This window comes from Xiphophorus maculatus, chromosome 10 (assembly GCF_002775205.1).
Source record: "Xiphophorus maculatus strain JP 163 A chromosome 10, X_maculatus-5.0-male, whole genome shotgun sequence".
Taxonomy (NCBI): domain Eukaryota; kingdom Metazoa; phylum Chordata; class Actinopteri; order Cyprinodontiformes; family Poeciliidae; genus Xiphophorus; species Xiphophorus maculatus.
The window spans coordinates 15,444,954-15,468,411 of record NC_036452.1 but is presented as its reverse complement, the minus strand read 5'-3'; the positions used below and the strand labels follow the sequence as shown (position 1 = coordinate 15,468,411).

The following is a 23,458-nucleotide window of genomic DNA, read 5'->3' as shown; positions in this document are numbered from 1 at the left end:
TGCACATTTGTTTTGGCTGTATTCAGACAGAATACCCTCTGCTATAATCGGCTTTCTCTGCTTTCTCCAGTCCACTTGACAGTCGCATACGCATTCAAACCCGTCTAGAACTCACTTTAGCAGAACTATGACCTAAGCTTTTAGAGAGACCAGAGTTTGCCCAAAAACATAAGAGTTTCATTCCTATTAGAGTCTGATTGTGCAGTTTCACTTCCTCAAACAAACCAGACTCTCTAGGCAAATGAACTAGAGTATCCTCCTACAATTGCACCGAAGGAAGAAGTCTGCATCATTGAAATGACTTTAAAACAGGGGTGGGCACTCCTGGTCCTCGAGGGCCGGTGTCCTGCAACTCTTAGATGTCTCCCTGGTCCAACACACCTGAATCCAACAGCTGAATCACCTCCTAAGTGCAGTCAAGTTCTCCAGAGTCCTGTTAACGACCTCATTATTTGACTCAGGTGTGTTGAAGTAGAGATGCATCTAAAAGTTGCAGGACACCGGCCCTCGAGGACCAGGAGTGCCCACCCCTGCTTTAAAACTTTCTGCAGTTATAGTCCCTTTTTTCACAAAGTTTGTCACTTTATATTAGTTATAGACTGGAGCAGCCCAGAATAAATACTCAGTCATTACTTTTTAATCAGACACAGAAGGGAAGCAAGTCAGCCAATCAGCTACGTCAGCAGGCGTAACATAAATCAACAACACTGAAGTCAAAGTGACTGTTTGATTCATATATTGCTTAATGATAAGTAAATGTGGCAACCAATGCACTTTACAGGAAAAATCAAAGAAGGAAAGAAAACAAATACAAACACTAGACAAACAGTCCAGGTTAAAATATCAAAGTAGCAAAAAAAAAAAAAAAGAAAAAGAAAAAAGGAAACGTTTCAGCTAAAAGAGCAATTTTAATTTTGCTAAGTTGTCCTTTCATGTCTCAACAACTTTGGGTGCCATTCCAGCTTCGTCCTTTTCCATATGCAGATGTTCTCCTGGACACTGAGCCCCAAGCTGCCTACCAGTCTGTGAAGTGGTCAATAAATGTGTACATATGAATGAATTTGGCAGAAGTTTAAAGTGCTTTGAGTCATCAGACTGATCAGAGAAGCGCTGTATAAATTCAGTCCATTTGGCACAACACCACATAGTTTTAATGCCAAAACTATTCACAGGTGATTCTGTAAGTGTCCTTGCAAGCAAAAAAAAAAAAAGCCATAATGTGAATATTACTGACTAAACAAAAAAGTTTGAAACTTTTCAGAAAGTCCAGAGAATTGTTGATCTGGAAAACTTTTAAAATATTGGTACCTTGAAAGGAAATAACGAGAGAAAAAGAATAAGTGAATCTGAAAAAAGATAATTGCCACCAATTTGAGCTATTTGATGTGTTTTTAGTTTTTTGAACTTTTGAGTGCTTCTATTGAGATTCGAGAGCATGTATAGAAATGTTTACTGCCATGTCATTTTTTCCACATCTGATCCTTGAAGTGGGTGTTTTCTGTTGTCAATAAAACAACAACCAACCTGTGAGCAACCACAGCGTTTCCTGCCTTCTCGATAAAGCCGCTGCCTCTCCTCTTCAGTTGTTTGGCTTGGATTTTGAAAAACATCTCTGGACTCTGCAAAAAAAAAAAAAATTAATAAAAAATTTTAATTTCTACCTCTGAAGCTGGATACAGAAAAAGCCTACAGCTTTTATGTAAAGCAGGCCAGTCAAGAGACGTTTCAAGGGTCTTGTAGCTTATTGTGAAATTTAAAAAGTGGAGAACTCAAAGCTTTAAGTGGTTTTACTCCAGGTACAGGTAAAGTATTAAATATAACAGCGAATTTTGGGCATCATGAATCAGACTGAGTAATTTGCTGCTAAAGGTATTCAAGTGCTGCTATGGTTCTCTATTACTGTACTGAACTCATGCAACTTTTCTGCAAAAACAGGATCATCTAAATAAATGAGAAAATCATTACAACATTGATTTATTTTATAATTTTATCAAAAAATGTGGATTGACACATAGAACAATACATTGTTTATTTTATTATTGTTGATGATTATGACCTACCTCTGAGGAGAACCAAAAATTCACTTTGTGCAAAAAGGAAAATGTTACATAATACTATTGAAATTTTATTTTATTTTTTTTATAGAAATGTTGTAATCGTGTATTATTCTCTGCACAATAATAGAGAAAAGTATTGACTTGACAGTAGTTCAGAAGAGAGTGACTATGCAGTATGCACAATGATGGTTAGATAAAAAAGGTCAAGCATATTACTGGAAAGTTTGTTGGACGGAAAAAGTGTGGTATAAAAAGATGCCAGTGTGTGAAAGTGACACAAAATTTAGGTTAAAGTTCAATGAGAGGTTTCCATCAGTTTAATCTGCTGTGCTGTGTTTTATCAAGTCCCAAAAGGCCTACATGCTTCCTTCTGCAATGGATATTTCATTTTCTACCAGGACTTACCACCTGTAGACGCTGCCCAAGGCGCCATTACCTGTTTAAAAGTCCAAAGTGTCACTGTGATTGATAGGTCAGCAAACTGGAAGTGAAAGACAAAAGATATTCAAACCAACAAGCTTCTGCAGGGCTGCAAACTGATCACCTCCATAACACAACAGTTTTAATTCATTTAAAAACAAAAACAAAAAACAACCAAGGTCCGTAGACTGTACAGAACTTGGTCCAATGTAAAGTTTTAATATCTTGAGATAATAAATTTGGGTTTTTTAGTTAGCAGTAAGCCATAGTCACTGAAACAAACAGATATATAATTCTGAAATGGATCATTATATATCGACTGAGTTTAGTTTTTAGATTTGGTTTTCAAATTCGTCCTTCGTTTCATTCCTGTACCTTCATTACTTGCTAATTGTTCTCGCTGTGCTCCTCCTGTTACACTCCACACACCATAGCATTGCATCTCATTTTCACTCCTTGGTTGATTCTTTTGTTGACCTCTGGATGTTCTTGCTATTTCTGGTTCGTTTATGCTATCAGTCTCCAAGTTTCTGTTTCTGTGATTAATACATTTTTCTCCACCTGACTTTGCCTTCCTCCCACCTGGTCCAAAAATGTTTACTCTCCATATGCATTAAATCTATACTCTACATACTGTTCCACTTTCAGATTCATAGAAATAAACATTTCAATTATACTCTAATTTACTCGGACATGGACTTGATGTTGAAAATATGTCCTTGCTTGTTTAGAGTCAAGAGATTATTGGAAATACAGAGAAGAAGAAGTTCAACTTCTAAGATCAGAGTGTCTGCAGTCCTGTTTCTGAGAGCTTTTTAAAGAACTAAAGTGCTTACTTTATTTCTATCTGCATCTGGGAGGTCATACAAGCACAGGGAGGCAACTGTTGTTTTCAGTCGGTGAGCAGAAAACGTCTTTGTTTTTCATAATTATTGACAGAGCTGGTGAGGTTTCTGTTACTTCTGACTGCAGGCTCGCTCTCTGCCTTTTAGCTTTACACGTAAACCTAGTGGTGTTTGTGGTTTTGTGGCCCGGATGGGTGTGCGCGTTTTTCTTTTTCCTGATGTAGTCTAAGTATTGAGGTTAGCGGCAGAGAGCTAAAGATGTAGGAAATGAGCCGGTGAAAAGGATGGCAGCTATCACCCGGGGTAAAGAGAACAGCCTTCTTAGAAAACACAGTTTCAGCGTTTTCTACGTCAGAAGCACTTCCAGTAAAGGGACGGGTCTATTTAAAAGTGACGCTTTGGGCCCAAAAACACAGTATTTAAAAATGCTGTGATCTTTGTTGAAGATAATATCTGCTAGGTGCATAGCCATGGCTAAGAAGTAGTCCTACAATATTTAATTATTTATTCTATACTCTGAAAGACCAACTTTGTTCTTTATGCAGTCCACAAATAATTGTTGTTCTGTTTTGCCCTAAGCCACATGGGGGGCACAGAAAACGGCTCTTTGTTCAAATGAGATCAAAACTGAATTTTTAGGTCCGCGTGCAAAGCATTGTGCGTGGCCAAAACCTAAAACTGAATATTGCAGCAAACAATCCATCCTCAGTAAAACAGGGTGCCAAATAATTTGGCAAAAATGTCTGCCTGCAAGACTGGAAGAAACATAACCCAAATGAATATCAGTTGTGAATGCAGCAAAAGGTGGTTTTACAAAGTATTGACACAAAGCAACTGTGACAAATAGCATGCCTCACTTTTCAGATTTTCATTAAAAATGTAAAATGTATAATTTCACTTCACATTAACAGCTATACACTACTTTTTGTTGTCTAATTAAATCCCAATAAAGATATTTTTGAGATTTGAGGTTGTAAAATAAAAAATGAGAACGTCATTCAACCCTGTACTTCAACAACTAAATATGATCTAATTTATTTACAAGTGCAACTTAGCTCCACATCGTCAAACACAATACAGCATTTTTAAAGAATCTTCTGTATATTTGACATTTAGCTCTCTATTTTTTCATAAATAAATAAATACAAATTATTGTTCAAGGTTTCAAGGTTGTATTTTTAAACTGTAACTGCAATCAAGGCTCTCTCTCTTTCTCTTTGTTGACATTGATCTGACTGCTGCGGAATATTGCCACACCTGAGAGACGTGATTCTGTTTTGGGTTTTTTAATATTATTTTTGCTTCTTCTCAGCAGCAGCTTCAAGCCTGACTGAAACTAAAAACATGTTCAGCTCTCAACAGAGCACTGCTGCCTCCTTGAACAGATAAGCACAGCTGATTAGGAGTTCTTGTTTTTGTAGCGTTTTGTTGTGTAAACGCCATATCACATGATCTGAGGCAAAAAATAGCAGCACCCCTGCAGTTCCAGTAACATTAGAAAATATTGTGCAACAAATTATCTTTTAAATACACATTCAATTAAAAGACTAAACCTTATCGTGTTAGAGGTCATGCCGACTTTACGTAACAAATTAAATGTGCTGCTATTTAAGTCTTCTCAAACAACTTGTGTATTGTAATTATAACATTGTTTTCACCATTAATCTGCAGCCTTCTTTTTCTCTGGGGTGTAAATTTGGCATTAGCCACTCTTCAAAACAGCTAGAAGAAAATAAATACTTGTCTAAAATGACTCATGTGTACAGTGAGAGCCAAAATGTACAGGGCACAGCAAAAATGTAAAGTTTAAAATACATGAAACTGGAAGATTGGAGGAGGACCCAAGTCTATTTTTCCATTAGATACGGTGAGCTAGATGGTAAAGGAGGTAAAAAAAATCTCCAAAGCTTACTGTTAAAGCACTGCAGCAAAAATGACATAGTGACCATGAAACAAATCTTTAATATATTTGAAGGCTTTTTAAACAGTACCAGTGCTGCTAATAAATGTGGAAGGCTTTGTGTGCGTCTAAAATACTGCTACTGCATCAACAGGATGTGAGATGCATCCTGCTAGGCCATAACGTCACAAAAAGCTTACAAAGAAAGCCAGTGTGCATGTTATTTCAGTGCAAGTTTATTAATAGGAATATTTACAGATATATAAAGGAAAACATTTTGTGGACCTAAGTGGCAGATTTCTTTTTCTGTATATTAGAGTTGGTGAATGCCAGTGGTGTTGTTGTTCCACACATTAGTTTTACACACAGACATTATTTCTCATTAGTGTTTGTGGGGAGTTCATTAGTGCCGAGGTCTCAGTGTGTGCTCAAGGTTACCCCACAGAAAAAGAAACCGAAGACAATCTGACTCACAGAGGTACTTATAGATGAGTGGAGCTTTAGAAGAATATTACTTTTTTATTTTCTTTTTTGTTCGAGCGTATTAAAGGACCATGTTGTTTGTCTCCTGAGAATTTCTGAGCAGAATTCCAAGTGAAATTTCATTTTAAAAAAAAGTAATAATCGTACCTTATCTTCACACTGCACTTTATATCTACTTCTGTCCTGAGTGAACTATAAAGTCAGCTTGCTTTAAGCACGTCAAAAATAATAATAAAAAAAGATTGCGTCACAGGTTAAAGTTCTGTAATTGAACACCAATAATCGAACCTAAAGCAGCGATTCCAAGCCCCACTCTTACTGACCTAAGAGAGGTCTGTGTAAGTGCAGATGTGCAGCAGTACAAACATCCATGTGCATCACTTCACGAGCTCATGCAGGGGCACAATCACTCTGCGCTGCAGCTGCCGGCCAGCACGTTGTGGTCGTGAACCTTCCAGCTTCAATAACCACAATGCAGCGTCTTTACACGCACACGCCTCAGACAATGACTTTTCTTTGCTCAAAATATACAGGAAACAATTTGTTCTCTTTGGTTTGGAGCAGACCTAGATCCTGTGTTTGGAGGCCGAGAAATGCATGTAGTGCTCAAAAATCTGAAACCGCAAAACATCTTTTCTGCCTTTAAAAAAATGAATTAAGTGATATTTAAAAACAACAGTTACAGTGCCTGGCAAAAGGAATTATACCCTTTATAGACATTTTTCATCTTTTGTCACAATAAAACCAAATGAATTAATGCATTCTATTTGCTTTTTTTGTGATAAACCAACACACATTTGTGCATAACTATGAAGAAGAAGGGCAGATGGTTTTCAAAAAAAGTGCAGAGTGCATTTCAATTCAGCGTCCCACAGTGTGATGCTGCCACAGGATTAGGATAGTTTGTTCAAGGTGACGTTTTCAGCACAGTAAAGTTCAAAGTTTAGTTTTGGTGGCATTTAAAGGCAACTGGTTTCCACTCAATTGTATCTAGGGCTATCAATGTAAAATGGGATGGCAGAGTTATAATCATATAAAAACCAAAAGAAATACATAAATACTAACATGACAAAATGTGAAAACCCCATAAAGGACATGAAAGCTTCTGCAAGGCACTGTGCATCCTGTAACTTAACCTTTTGGAATATAATTTAATTAATTCGTGTTTTTTGTTGTTGTTTAAATCATAAACCTTTTTCTAAAGTGTTTGAAACTTTCAAGAACACATTTTCACCTTCTGGCTGTGATAACAATGCACTACAAGACATATCACTACATAGTGAGTAATAGTGGAAGATTGTAGGGATTTTACTCGCATATAATTCATGTTTACTCTTGTGGATTTATACATAGATATATAGATTTACATACACTCCAATTTGAAGTTGTGGAATAATAAAGTACATGTTGCATCAGTCTTAAAACACTTGCAAAATAACTGTACAAAATTCTAAATATTTTCACACATAATAATATAAGGACATACTGCACACACAGCTGAGAATATGTGAGCTATGGGGACCCCTTTAAATTCAGGGTCAAATATAGCCTCAAGCTTATGGGGAGGCTTTGAAGGACAATTCTGTTTTAATACAGTTTGATCAATTTACATAGCTACTGCAAAAAAAACAACAACAAAAAAACAAGACAAAAAAGAAACTGTACATAAACCAGAAGAACTGTAATGAGGTGACGTTGATGGTTATGGCTGATGTAAAAGTAACAGAATTGGGTGAAAATTTTTTTTAGACTTCTTCGAACTTCGCTTGTTTCTTGTGAAATTCAGAATAGTTTTCAGGGTTTCCCCCAGGAAGCTGGTTGGCGGCGGTGGTGAACACTGCTTTCCTCACCACCCACGTCCCCCCAAAAAAGAAAAGAAGGAAAGAGAGGTTGTTATTTGTAGATTTCTCAGTTCTGCCCCTGAACGCATGAACTTGTAGGAGATGAAAACGATGCAAAGGATTCTTATGTGTATGAGAATGTTTTATCAGCCAGCCTAAGCTAATTAAATAATTAGTTGTTGCTTGACTATTTTATGTTTATAATGTAGGAATAGAAACTCCCAAGAGTTTGTTTTACACAGGATATGGAAAGCTGACGTTATTTAATGTCATTTCTGTAAAAAGGGGGTTTCACATAACAAAGAGCTGTGATTTCTAAATCTTGGCATTGGTTTTGAATATAAGACTGAAAGTCTGTACTTTACACAGATTTTTCATTGTGTAACTGTCACTTCAAGAGGTAAGCTAAAATAACTAAACTTCAGTATTTTTAAATCTCTGGGCATAGCTTTTTAGCTATTTGTACATTACTTTAAATGAAAAACTATTCAAAAATTCAGAAAATGTATTTACTTTTAATAATTAAGTTAATAATTCAGAATTAAAACTGGATTGTTCCTTAGCTATTGCTACAAAAAGAAAATAAAGCGCAACACTAGTCTGCTTGTAAAGCGTAGCTTGTTAAAACTTTGTGTTTAGCCAGCTAAAATGCTGTTTAGTAATTATCTTGTAAAAACATTTTCAGTTTGGTGACTTAACATTAGTTTTTTTTCAATAAGCTTGATTTCTACCAGGTAGCTCTAATGTTAAAGCTCTGTCGTTCCAGATGATCTAGTTTTAATGAGGCTTCATTAGCCTTTGAAATTGGACTTGGATAATAAAAAAAATCACTAAAAGTTTGAAAATATATTTTTCTACCCTTAAGATGTGTATTAAAATATTGAAATTTTGGTTTTATTTGTGGGAAGTCATTATCTCAAAAGTTTTACAACAATTTGGGATATTTCTCTTAAGCATTGAATTAAAGCATTGTGTTGTATGAATAGTATTTTACAAGACATCAGTTAAAAAGCGAAAATGAAAAAGTAGTGCTAGCTTGTTTTAGTGCTTCTAACAACTTGGCTAGATCATTACCAGGCAGCTTTTACAAATTAGCCGTGTCAGTGCAGGTCGTCTTATAATCCTATGTTTTATGAGAAACTGGAATTAAGAAATAGGAATCTGGGGATGGGAATGGGAATGCCGTGTTTCATTTAACAGTGTTCCAGTTTAAAGTCAAAAGAGCAGTAGGATATGAAAACTGTTGTTGTTTTTACAATCAGATAATAGAGTATTTCTTGGTGTTGTTAACATTCAAAGAGTAAAGGAGCATGTTCACAAATACATGTAACACAACACAATGCGTGCCGATGGTTTTAATGAGGGAAAGCTGAGTAACGTTTGGCCATCCCTGTGGCCACATAAACTGAAGGTAATAATAAAGGTAATAAAGCAGAGTTGTCCTTTAATCTAATACAACTATCAAGGGATATTTTTTTTTCTTTCTCCAAACCTTATCAGTAAAGCCAGAACTCTATTCTGCAACTTTCCTGAAAATACTTCAAGTCGTTTCTGCCACTGTCACTGCTCTGCATAACTCCAATCCACAGCATTTCATCTCTTTAAAAAAAAAAAACGTTTAGCCAGTGAAAAGAAATGGGCTGCTGTGTGAGATCCCCCACTCCCACATACAAAATGCTTGTGACTGAAAACCTCAGAGCAAGTGACATCAGTATGATATTGTTTCTTTTTCCTTCTTAGTTTTAAAAAGAGCAAGTACCACAAGTAGATCTTAAACTAAATCACCTCAGTGATTAAAAATAAATAAATCCAGGTATCAAAAGAAGAGTATTGTCTTTTCTTAAACCCTGCAAATATAACTTTGCTGCCAGGAGCCGGTTCATCTGTTCGGTTAAAGTATTTCAGATAGAAATCTCATGCAGCTTGGTTTTTAGACTTTTTTTTGTTAGGTGGTCTGGGCCTCTTGACATCAAACTGTGATGAAGGTTGGAACTCGAGGAAGACGGAGGAGATTCCCCATTGGACTATTTTGCCTTTGTACAGAAAAGTACCTCATGTGGTGGGAATTTGACCATTGTCTCCCATTTACATTTACAGTGGTGTGCAAACACATGAGAGAAACTTGTCACCAACATATCACACATGTGGTGTACAAACATTTAAACATTGCAAAAATATATCTTCATGTACAGATTTTGTCTTGTAGATGTAGACAAAATAAAAAGTAAATTAGACACTTGAGAATCTACACATCAATCAGTCTCAACCGTCAAAGCACCTCCCTAATGCGGTACAGGTGCCCTCTGTGCAGAAGTTCACAAGGATGTAAGGTAGGTGTATAGGAAGTAATTGTCCAACACATCACACAGGTGATGTTTCAGGGCATGTAATCATTCTTGAAGAGGACACTGCTGTTGCTATGAACATGCAACAACAATTAGGTAGGTGTTGTGTACCACAAGATCCAAAAGTTCCCACTCTCCATCTTTCTTTGTTGCCATCTGCTCACAAGAAAAAGAACTATTCACCTAGCCATTTGTTGCTCCATGATCCAGTTCCAGATCAGCCCGTTTTTAAGCTCCTGACTGATTTGTGACTATACAGTCTACACTTTAACGTTTGACATGCATCAGAACCCTTAATAGGCCAACCTTTGCTCCCCACATTTAAATCTTGGTTGCTTATTTATCTCCTGTGAATTTACTGACCCTCAATGTAAACTAACTTTTACATAAACTAGAGAAGCTAAAGTTGTTCCTGGATGGAATAACTTGATATTTCTCTGACACAGTCATCATTTCTCAAGCTAATTTCGATTACCATCCTGCAGAATTCACCATTCTCTTGCTCCCAGGTCAAAGATAATCAGACTTCACTAACATTGTGGCTGATCGATGTATATGGACACTGACAACAAATACATTTTCTAGGCTACGTTAACTTAAACTGCTAGGATACTTTTTGAACAGGCCGCAAGCATAAAAGGAATATTCTGACTATAATTTCACTGTCATTAAAAAAACAGAAGACATTTCCTCACAGCAGCCCTTCCCTGCAGGGCATCATCAAAACTGTTTTTGTGTAAAATGAACCTGAAACTCAGATGGATTCAGGTTCATTTTCTCCAGCTTGTCCAGTCATTTGCTCGAAGGTAAATGTGAAATTGGAATGCTTTATTCTCCTGTAACTGCCTTGTTTTGTTTTTTTAAAAAAAGTAACCTAGTAAAATCTCCCTACCCGTGTCACTTAGCAATAAACTTCTTTCACAATCAAAAACCACATTCCTACAGGTCATTGTTTGCCCTTGGCTCCTGCTAAACAGGATAACTGCAAAATAATCTACATGGTATTCATACTGATTACTCAAATCTCCCTGATTAAATACTGATAAAAACGAACTAACTTTAAGGCGTGCTGACCCCTTGAACCTGCCAGTGTGCCTCTCATGCATCAGGGTTGGCCTACTTGGCTAAATAAAGGCGTACTACACCACGAAGTGGAAAAATAAAAAGGTATCTCAAACTTTATTCAAACTTCACAACCAAACTAAGAGTCAAACAATCAGATCCAGAGATTAAAGAGGCAGACCTGTCTGCAAAGAATTCTAATAATGGGCCCACAAATCCAAGACGGATCTGTGTTTCATAACTTCTCAAAAAAAAAAATAAAATAAAATCCTTTCTGTGTTCTATCCCTACAGATTATGACACAAATCTAAGTGGTTTACCCCCTAAATGTGATTCCTACATGTGTCTCTCTATTTGGACAGATCGGCTGCACTCTTACATCAACCTGTAAGAGGAAAGAGAGCAGATGTGTGGGTTGTTTGGCCCATGGCGATCATATCTTGCTGTTCTCCAGGTGGGAGTCAATGTGCTTGATGAGAGCGTCGTCGGGATATCCTACGGGGAAAATCAGTTGGCAGAGAGGACAGCTCCTCATGTCGTTCTCCTCACTCTCCATCCAGAGCTGCAGAGAAAAACAAACACACTCACACACAAGAAATCAGTCTTTCCTCAAACATCACATGTGAACTGCAGCTAAGTCACTCACATGGATAATTGAGTCAGTGTGGAAAAAGCAAAATCCTCTACTTCATGTGGAGCTACATTGTGCTAAACCATTAAGACTATTGCTGAATAGCACATGTCTGGATGTAATGAAAGTCTGTCTGCCCACAAGCTAAATATGAAGAAAGGGTGAATTTAGATTTTTATGCTATAATCAAAAGCTATTCATCTTACATGCTTTTTGAAAAAAATAAATTAATTAAATTTACTGTCCCACTCAGAGCTGAAGATTTATGCATGGGATGTGATGAGTTTCTCACAGTTTAATAAGTGCAGTGAAAAAAGAAAAAAAAACAGGTCTGACCTTTCACCCACAGGACTTTGTTTCACCAGTCACCTTTAACATACTTGTATTCTTGACAGAACTTTTCAATTAGTCATAACAATCCCTTTGCCCACACAGCATCCTCAGTGACTATCAAGGTGTCAATAATCTCAAAGTGTTATGCTGAATGAAATGCCTGCCTGAATTGCCGCCAATGTGTTAAAGTCCCATTACATTAATAAAAAAATTCCCAATTTAAAGTATGAAACACTAAATCGTGAACCTTTATTGCATTCAGTCGCATGGTTTTGTGAAAGAAGCTCCAAGCAGTTTCTTTTGAAAAATAGTCTTTATGTCTTTTTCTCTCTAGTTTTTAGAATGTGGTGGGCAAAAAAAAAAAAAAAATAGAATTAATTTCTCTCATTGGCTTCTGAATGGTTGATCAGAGCCTCATGTCAACTCCTTCACCAAAAGCTTATGAAAGAGACTAGTAAAAAAAAACTAAACTAGCAAGAAATTTACCCGAAACTATTCAGAACCAAGCACAGGTCACCCTCTGGAGGTTTGGTTGTGATAAATATTTTTGTTTTGTCCCTTTTAATTTTTATGTGAAGGATCCTGGAAACATTTTTATTTTATTTTTCCTTCATCTGCATAATGCTCAGACTCACCCTGTTAATTTATTTAAGATGGAATGTTTTCTTTTTTGTTCAATTTGATTCCTGCACAGGTCCAGAAATAAGTTTCAGTTCATTTAGAGATGAAACCAGTTCCTGAGCCATTCTGTTCCTTCTACTTAGATGGTAGCGGATATGATAGGTGGTTCCAAAACGTTCAATCCCAACACAAGTACAAGCAGACATGACCTAGATTGGCCATTGGATCAAGTTGTGTAGTTCTCCAACTACTCAAAGCAACATTATTCTAGTAAGACTGATGGGTGGTGCTATTAATATTTCAAAATGGCTGGTTTTGTCTTTCTTGTAAGAGGTGGAAAATGCATAGTGGCCTTCTTTCAAGTAGCGGTAACAAGCAATTTACAGCAATCAGTGGGGAAGGGGCCATGAACCTACTTTGTTCTTCAAAAAACGTAAACTAAACTCATGTCACTCTCACACTAATTAAACAGCTCTTTAAAAACACTTGAAACAATAGAAGTTATGTGATGGAAAATATTAACGGACTTGATACATAAATACCGCTAACCAGTCTATGCTGATTGCATTTAATTTTTATAAACGGGTTTCTATGCTCTTTCCTTAATTTTACAGCATGCCTTTGTACTTTTGAGTTGCTTTAAAGTATCTGTAGTTGCTCTGGAGTGAACCAAAAAGGTTGTTTCCTTGTTTTATATGCTAATTGAGACTTAACATCTTGACTCCATCTCTGTTCATCATGCACAGTCATGAGAGTTTGATCAAACTTCTCTTCTCTCAGAAAATAAGACGATTTCACAATGTGCTGTCTGAGTCTCCCAACGGAACTAAAAGTCATCAAGAAGATTGTGAAATATAGTGTGAAAACTATTTTTAATAGAAAACTTTTTAGGGCTAGAAAGCTGCTTAGTATTTGATCAACCAAGTTCGGAGTTTCTAAGGCAAGCTGCAGACATGATGAAATACAACACGGCCGTTTGAGGACCTGTTTCGATAAGTGCGACTCTGTACTTTCAGAATACCTGAAACATGTGGTTGCACATTATTACAGTGGTACAGCTCACTCCGCACTTTATAGCACATGGTGAAAAATATTATAGGTGTATAATCTGTTACAGAAAAGTAAAGAATGCAATTCATTCTGTAATTTGAGTAAATGTATCTAATTGAGGGGGAAAAAAATCACATTAACCAGTATTTGGTTTGAACAAAATGTCTTCTACTATACTTTCAACTAGTCTGCAAATATAGCAGACTAGTTGCAATACTAGTTTGTTATAATTGCAGACTTGTATTGCTACTAGTCTGCAATACTAGTCTGCAAATTGTAAAATAAATAATTTTACACTTTGCAAAAATTATTTATTTAGGAACCCCTGGTATTTTAAAGAAATGTTATGCATTTCAAAAATATTCTCATAGCTTTTGAAGTAGAAAATAAAAAAACTCACAGCACCACAGATCCTCTACTGTACAGGTAGCATGAAATCATTTCCCACATATTCATTCATGCCAAGCTGCCTGGGGTGATTGCGGCAGAGCAAATCAATCTTTGTTTTAAGAAAGTTTAGTGAACTCTACAGATGTCTCCTTGTAATGGCAGGACAGAAAATGCTTTTTCAGGCATGTCCTCCAGATACCCAGTTGACATGTAGATGGCATCTAATGGTTGCTATGGAGACTTTGTGAGCTAAAGATGCCACCCTGTCATCTCCTCTCGACCAAGGCAGAATATTTTTCCCAAAGGGCCAAATAAGCAACTGCGGCTGTTTGTGCCCAAACCATGAGCTGAACACAATTTACAGTTGCATTTAATTATAAACTGTAAATAATACATACTTTTATATTTGTTTAACATTAAAAAACAGAGTATGCACAGGCATTCAGGAAATAAAATATAACTTATTTGTAAGTTTTGCCCTCAACAAGTTTTCTATTGCCTTTATGCATGTAGCTAAATAGGAAGTTGGCATCACTGTGTGTTAAGTACTTACTGCTGAGAATAGAGGGCTTCTGTCCGATAATTTCTCGCATTTTAATTGGTTGCAAGGGCAGTATGAGAGTTGTACCTGCTTTATATACATCTCTATATATGTTTTTTACATAACCAAGATGCGAACCTCACAAAAAGTACTGGTTATTTTGTGAAAAATGGAGAAAAAAACAGAAAAATGTGAGCTAGTATTGAGAAATACCACTACATTTATGTACTTTCTGTATATTATCAGTCCAAAAATATTTAGTCAGATCATTTAAATTCGAGATGAACTCCTATGAACAAGTCTGACTGAACAGATAAGTGTGAAGAATGGCACGTAATGAACTTCTTATTAACTCACGTTAATGGAAGGCCAAGACTGAGCATGCTCTGATGTCGTGTACCCCTGCTGGGTATGGCAGGTGAGGTTATTGGGCCTCTGAGGGATGGGAAAGGCTGTGCAGGATGCCGGGCCCCTCATGACGCTGCTGGGTACACCAGGAGAGAGCACACCAAGAGTCCTTGGGGGGCTAATGGGATGGGGGCAGGTCCACTCCTCTTCATCCTCAGAGGACTGAGGCGGTTGGGGGGCGGGCTGGGAAGGAGGAGGGGGCTCAAAATGGAGGTGTGCCACCTCTGACAGGGGGAAAGGCATCTCTCTGGAGTGGCGCATGGAGCTCTCTACCATACTGCTGTCTCCGCCTGCCGCAGCTTGAAGGGGCGATGGGGACCCGCGGTGCTGCAGTCCACTGTGAGGGGAGCCGACGTGTTGGGGCTGCTGCTTTGGGTAACCCTCAACGTAGGGCCGTGGCTTTGGCAGGGTGGAGACTGGGTCTAAGGAGAAGCGAGGCGGGCACTGGTAAGCTGAGGGGTCAGCTACCTCTGAGTAACTGCGGCGACCCTGGAAGCTGGCTCTCAGGTGCTGGGTGGGCGGTCGGTAGGAATAAGAGGCAGGTCCATTGCTGACGTCCAGAAGCGGGGAGCGGCGGTGCATGTCGGGGGACAGACGCTGCAGCACCGGAGAGCGCCGCTGCTGGATCGGGGAGTGATGTGGCGGCACTGGCGAATGCCGCTGAGAGATAGGAGAGTGGCGCTGGGAAACTGGAGAGTGACGCTGGTGGTGGATGGGAGAATGGAGCTGCACTGTGGGGACAAAGGCGGAAAACCTCCAATTAGACACCTCAAACAAAACAAACATCTTCATGCTTCATGGTAAAGTGACAAAACCGTAGGACTACTACATGTGGAGGCCTGAGTTGAATCTATTGCCTCTACCTTTATTGAGAATTTTATTTTTTTCTGAACATCAGAATCTGATTTTCCAATTTCCATTTAGCACACTGACCAAATCCAAGTAGAAGCACAATATAAAGCGCAGTATACATTGCACATCATTTGATTAAGTGGAGATAAACTTTCTACACAGTCCTGTTAAAATGTCAGGTATTTCCAAGATGTGAAACAATGAGACCATGATAAAGTTAATAATAATAGTTTTTCAACATTTATCCTATAAAATTCAAAGAAAAAATCTGCAATGACCTGGATGCATTAATGTGCACATCCTCAATCTAATATTTTGTTGGAGAATATTTGCATACATTCTTTGGATTCAGTCTTCTTGGGCACACACTTGTCACCAGTTATAGTGAGTCTAATGAAACTGAAATAGAGTTAATATTCATAGTGAGATTTTCCTCTGTTCATTTTTACCCTTAACCTAAAGCCGGAGAATCTGTAAAGCAATAAGAGGGCTGTGGACAGGAGAGGTCCTCTCAACGTGATAGATTAGAAAGATTTGCACGCTAGAGTTTGAAAAAAAATACTACCAAGTGAAGATGTGAGTTGCTGACAGAATTCTACCAAAGAAGACTAAATACTGAAATTCAGTCATGTGTTTCATTAACGTTGTAGTTTCAGGATGTACAGATATATGCTAATATGTTGTTACATGGTTGTATTTTTGTTCACCACTTTCAAATTTTGTTGTTAAATTTTAACAGGAACAGTAAAGTGCATGCAACAGTAAAAGTGAAAATAATAACAGATTTAGAATGATGTCATTCTTCAGTCAGTTAGAAGTAGTTATATTCAATAGTCGGGCAGACACTGAGTCAAACAAAGTTAGAATATTGATAGAAATCTCTGAAACTCCTTCAATGATGGAAACAAAATGAGGCTGGCTTCCAGGAAGCTAAATTTAAGAAAATGTTGCACAATACAAATAAACTGAACTATCAGTGAAAAAATTATTTCTGATTAAATTCTAAATTATTCGGGTGCAACTGAAGAAAAAATTGAGGAACAAATATGTTAAGGATATATTTGACACATACTGTACATGAAATACTGTATATAATTTTAGTTATGTAAAATATCAAAAACTACATTAGTACAGCGAGCCAACTAATGTAAAAACAAATTGTTTTGTTTTACCCTAAGAAAAAAAATTTGAACATCTGTTTTACAGTCAGTGTGGGCTTAGCAGACAAACTCCCATTTTCACCTTACCCATATGGCTGCACTATTCAATAATAAATCAGCACATTTTAATATTTTTTGTCAAAACACTGTTATTTTTTGCTGCTGTCATCTTGCATAACATTTTCATCAGATGTTGCAACAAGATATTGAGTTAATAGAAATGGTCTTTATGTTCCTCTATTGGTATAAATCTCCATAAAAAGATTTATCTGCACAAGTACAGTTGTAGTGTTTCCTGTAATTTCAAGATATGTTGCTGAGTGAGTCAGCCCTGCAGTCACTTCAGCTACACTGGTTCAGGGTGCTAAAGAGGGGAGGGGCTGTTTGTGCTTTTCAGAGTTTTCTCCGAATGAGGAGAAAAAGGGGGTAAGTCCAGTACGTTCACTCGCTTTCGACATTCAAGAACTCTTCCATGGCTGCACACAATTTCCCAAAATATGCCAACAAATCACCAAGAATATCAGTTTTTTGTTATAGATGGCGAAGACGTTCATATTATCTGCACATTCCTTGTTGTTGTTTAGTTTTCTTAGCTAAAGTTCTCTCAGGTTCTGTTCTGCGAACTTGGTTTGTGGTTGGACGCAAACTTGTGAGACAACCTGTGTTTCTTTGTGCATGCAGAAAAAGGTGTTGCTACCGTTTAGCACTTCTTTACTTTTACTCCACAACGTGCATCTCGGATTTCCTATTGTTACTTTTTAAGTGAGAAAACAACACACAAATCACAACCAGCACTGAGAAACGATGCAGATGTCAATTAATGAATCAAACTTGATATACGTTACATTTGCTTTTTAAGATGCCTCAGAAATTATTGATATGTAAACAATATTTAAAAATTAGGAATCTATCGTGCCCAGTGTCGCTTGAGGGCCGCAAGTCGGCTGAATGTGTGACAATTTTAATTTAATAATAAAAAACATCTAAAACACTAATTGTAAAGCTGGTAGTAGGGCAAAACACAAAAAGGCTAATTTGGACATGAACAGTGAAGGTAAACCAGCATGGAAACAATATGAAAAATAAGTAAACTATAGGAGGAGTTGACTGAAAGAAACAAATGTGTATGTAGAGCAGATCGGATATAAAAAATCTACACACCCCTGTTAAAATACCACGATAATGTGATAAAAAAATTGTTTATGATAAATAATTTCAGATTTAACATAACCTACAATAAATTAGTTTTTAAATAAGTAAGTAAAAGAAAATAACTCATCAAAGTAGGGGTGTGTCAGCAATAGCCAAATGTAGTTTCTATACCCACTATAAAGTGGGCCGAGCAATTACTAGGTCCTTTGATGAGTCAGTTCTGACAGAGTTTAACACAGTTTCTATCTCTGATAGCTGGTATTTTTTAAATTATAATTTAATTTAATTGGTAATTTTGAAACTAATAATTCTTAGAGATGAACTGATCATAGCTTTGTGTCTCTGTCTTGCAGACACCAATTTTATCTTTAATACTTATAAAAACACAAAGGTATAAGAACAAAATTCCAAGTATTTTTGTCACGTCTCCTTGCTGTCAGCAGCCAGTAATAATTTAGATAAATTACATCAGACTGTGTCTCAGAGCAGTCACTGTAAAACATAATTACATAATTTCTTAGACACACAGACAGAAACATTTACAAATCAAGAATGTTCCATGACAGACAGGTGGAAACCTCAACTAAATAAAACATGGAAACATTTCTGTTTATCATTACTTTTACCTGCTGAAACTATTGCTCTCTTTTGCCTACAGTTCACTCAAAAAGGACAGTTTCCTTTTTGGTTTCTTTTTTACTGCTTCCTTTAATGCTGAAAATAACTCATTTTCAGTCTCCTTCCCTCAGTAACAGCTCTCACACCAAAGATTGTTGTTGCGGTAAGGAATGTAGGACATTGAGGACATCTTTTCAATTCACAATTTACTTTTTAAAAAAAAATTAAATAGAAGGTGTTTTCTTACACTAATTTGCCCACTTTAAAAATCTTTGAAACTAAATAGATAAGTACACACTTGTTGTTCTTATATCTGCTTTATCAGTGCCTGGTTTTGACCCGCAAGTGACCATCTTGCGGGTCACATAGGCAAGAGTGAGGGTAGACCCTGGACTGGTGAGCAACACACAAGTCCCAGGATTTATTTTCCTTTTTCTTTGCACTTCAGCAGAAACCTGGAGGGTCCAGAGAAAACGTCAGCATGTTTTCTATGGACATTAGTGGGATGAACATTCTGTACCATAACAATACAGTCTGGTGTCGCAATGTACTTTAAGTAAGACACCTATGGTGTAGTAAATCAGAGATCCTGCTTTGAGTCGGTGAGCTTTTCCTTTTGAACTGCATGTTTAAGTTTCACAATGAATACACAGCTGTGGTGACTGTGTTTCAGAGAGTGCTGCTGCAATGTTTCTGCAGATTAAAGACCAGGCTCTTCTAATAAAAATTACCGGGATCGTCTCGACCCAGATTTTCTCCGACGTGCAGTGTTTCAACGCATAAACGCTAACCTGGACTGGCCGGCTCCTGCGCCGCCTTCCTCAGGATCTCCGTCTGCTTGGAGCACAGCGCTTGGAGGCGTCCCACTTCCTCTGTTAACTCTGTGTAGGCCAGAGCCAAATTCACCCTGAAGGAAGAAAGGAGGAGGGCAATTATGTAATTAGCATAATCATTGTTACAGCAGAGCATTAAAGTGTTGGCACAATGTTAAGGTGTTACAACTGTGTGGTTATTTAAACTATAATTGCAGTCAAATTCTTGTCAAAATGCAAATAATTTTTTTTCTCCCTCCAAGCCAGGAACTGCAAATGAATGAGAACATGAATTAATCTTCATCTGCTATGAAATAGAAAAAGGCCTGCTGCAGCGACACACAAATCAGGTGGCTAATTGAAAGCACATATTTTTAGATTGCATGTCGAAGTGCATAATTTAAAATCACACCATATTCTTGCAAGATGTGCCTTGACGCTCTCAGGGGCTGCGCTGACGGAGCGGTTCTATTTCCAGAGCTCTAATCCAGAAAGATTGGTTTACGAGGTGCCGTATTTTAACCATAGCAACGAGATGTCATTCTCTCAGCTAATTTCATCAAAACAGATTGAGACAGAAATGTATTATGCAAGTCGAAAGTAAATTCATCTGTTCACAAGATGAATATAAAACCAACCAAGACATTTGATGAATTAGATATAAAACCAAACAGGTAGTCAGATCAGATATGGCAGCTTGTTTTTATAAACTCCTCAGTCTTGATCTGAAATTGACTCATTCGGGCGCAGAAGGAGATGAATACTAACCCTTGTTATCGGGTTAAAACCAAAACCATAAAATCCAGCATATAATCTACAAAGATAACGTAGAAAAATCTGAGTAATTTCTTATACAACGGCTTGCACTTCAAGAAAACCGAAGTTATCATTAGTTTCATCAAGAGATTTATAATTTGAAAGTTTCAGAATGCGACGGTGTGTGTTTGTGCGTGTCATATGAAAACCAGCACACCTACACGAAAGCTTCAACATACCATGAAGCATCTCTTGAGGGTAAGCATGAACCCAGACAACATGCAGATATGCCTTGAGATAAATGAAAAAGTCAGAGTTGAAAAGAGGATGTAAATTGTGCTCAAGGCCGTGAAGCGCCGTTGAACGATTTTGATGTGATGACCTTGCTAAAAAAGAATTGACTGATCTCATTCTTCCATAAAGATTGTGATGGATAAAAACACAGAACTTCTGCCTTTCACGGGGAGTTTTTCAGCATGAAACAGAACAGACAGAAACTTCCCTAAAAAAAACAACAAAGAAACATCCTTCCTACACAGCTAGCAAACTGTAAAATTTTAACATATGTTCTGCAGCACACCCACACATTAATTTAGTTTTAGCAACTCTTGCATATATATATATATATATATATATATATATATATATATATATATATATATATATATGTACTAGTATTACAAACAGAGTGTTAGGTTTTATTTTTATTATCTTTTTTAACAGAAATCTATTCTCAAAGCTGGATTATAAGCTTTTTGCTCCTTCACATTCGTGAATGCAACAAGTTTACCTTCAATTTCATTTAACATAAAAATCTGGGTCTCTGTTTCAGAGAAGTCAGCACTGAAAAAACCAGAAGAGCGACTGAACAGCTCATAACTTCCAATGGTTAGTTAGTGCCTGTTAATGGCCCACCTAATTTCTCAACTGACTACGGTGACTCACACACAGGTGGGGGTATCAAGCCCCCATTCAGCCCGCCGTCTGGCAACAGACATCTTTCCTTTTGGTTTGAATTGGTTCAGCTCGGAAGGGCCATCACTGTTTGTGGCTTTACAACCTGCTGCATAAGGAAAATAAACGATCATTTGCGTTACTTACGGACATGGTGGGTGGAGCACGCGGCATAATGTTGTCTTATAAAGCATCCCTGAAACTAAGTGGCAATCTTCCTTTACCCCCGCTTCGGCTGTTCATACCTAAATACTGATGTGTGGCAGATTTATTGACAGTTTTAAACTGACGCACCTCTTCCTTTTCACACGTATGCTATGTCACATTTCACATTTGCTCATGTCTTTTAGCAGTATTTTGAAACAGGCATTGGCCAGAGCTCAACACCTCTCAGTCCTGGCTCTACACCCTCTCAGAGAGCAAAGATTCACAGACATAATAAGTTGTTTGTTTGTCTCCCAAGCAACTAAAAATGCTTCTCACATTTGCTTACATGCATTTCCTCTCTTGTGCATATGCTCATTTTTTTCCCCCTCTTTTCGTTCTTGAATGCGAGTGTGCAAGGTTTTGTACAGTGTGCGCTACAGTGCGTGGGAGGGGTGTGATAATGCCAATGCAGCATTGATGAAAGGGCTGTGGAAGTAGATTGATCAGGTGGAGAAGCGTACTGTGCGTGTTTGTGTGTGTGTGCGTTTGTGGGGGTGAGTGGGAGGTGAGTGTAGGCTGAAATCTGACCCCCGATCTGATGTTTAAAAAGGAAAAGCCGTCTCCACACCTGCCTCTGGGATCTGACGTTCCCTCACACACTCAGGGAAACATGACTTCAGGATGCACAGTGGTGCACGTAATACTCTTCTTTTTCTTAACTGAGAGATTGAGAGGAATTACAAGAAAAGGAAGCAGATTTTTTTTATAGACCTCCTGGAAAGGGCTGGGGTCTCTCTGAAATCAAACAATGTTTTTATTTCCCACACTCTGCAGTCCATTTCCTGAATTTTGTCATGCGCTGTTTAGTGTAACACAGAAAGGTGTCAAACTGCTCTCACACCAAGCCACAGTTACGGGGTGATGCTTTGCGTCTTTGAAGTTGGCCAAACTGTGTTCATTATACAATAGCAAATAGGAGTAGCCAGTTGTTTTACTACTGTACTTTCAGAATTTCAGCCTCTACTATAAACACTCATCATTGGTCCTACATTTCACCCACGAGGTCACGTAAAATCTCAGAAAAAATTACATCAACGCAAGTGTTTCCTAACAGTTTAGTTGGCCAGTTTCAACCTATCAGTAAATAAGTATTTGTGGACATTAGAATGCTAACTTTAGATTTGCATCCTAATGATAGCATTAGCATGTTTTTAGTTCAGAACGTTGTAAATGATCGCCATTACAATTTGCAAAATATTTCAAGACAGACAGCTGAGCTTAAATTTTACAACTGGCATTTTAAACATGACTGAAAAACTACAAATTCACAAAGTTGAGAATTTGCGAACAATCGGAACACAAGATTTAATCTTCGCTTTTGCTTGGATTCTCAACTCGAAGAGGGAATTCCACCTGAACAGGCCGTGATTTATTTGAAATTGCTCTCGATTTCTGTAAACTGAGGACAGATTAGTCAGTCTCTCCGCAAAGGAATAGTTTTGAATTGGTAGAGTGGAGGTTGAGCCGGGCGGGGTGGGGGAGTAATTGCCAGGTGCCTGCTGGTGCCTACGGTGCTGTGGCTTGTGGTTGACGAGGGTAGCTTGTTCGCAAATTAACGGTTCCATCTGAGGGAAACAAGTCCGCAAATGCAGTTACAAGAAGCGAAGTGGAACCACTGGATGGAAATAGGCAGAAATTAACACAACAACAACAACAATAAATGAAGATAAAATAATATTTGTAATGCTACTTTGATTATGTTGCTGTTAACAAAAAAAAAAACAAAAAAAACTTTTACATACTGGAGAGGTTTTCTAATTATCACCACTAATTAACAGACAGAAGACTTGACTATAAGGGTTATGTATTGTGCTAATATTCTTGACAAAACCTCCTTCTTTAATCTGTGCAATTTACATTAAACAGACCCAATTACAAGAAATTCTCCAGGAAAAAGTGTAGCGGCAATTCAGTGGGAGTGAGCAATATTGTTGAGTAAAACCAAAAGGTGACCAAGGTCTGGAAAAAAGTAGTAGACTTCCACCGCACACTCGGCACACACAAAAAACTCAGCCTCTGA

The 23,458-nt window shown here is 37.6% G+C and overlaps 1 protein-coding gene across 1 annotated transcript in view; it reads right to left on the bottom strand.

Moving 5' to 3' along the window:
- Positions 1 to 5,436: 5,436 nt before the first annotated feature.
- tbkbp1 (TBK1 binding protein 1) overlaps positions 5,437 to 23,458 on the bottom strand; it is a 64,826-nt gene continuing 46,804 nt past the window's right edge. Inside the window, exons 8-10 of the mRNA XM_023341294.1 lie at positions 19,501 to 19,616; positions 14,877 to 15,658; positions 5,437 to 11,515 (exon numbers count right to left, since the gene is read on the bottom strand). Of these exons, the coding sequence (XP_023197062.1) occupies positions 11,387 to 11,515; positions 14,877 to 15,658; positions 19,501 to 19,616 (1,027 nt within the window). The 3' untranslated portion in view covers positions 5,437 to 11,386. The remainder of the gene's footprint in view (positions 11,516 to 14,876; positions 15,659 to 19,500; positions 19,617 to 23,458) is intronic.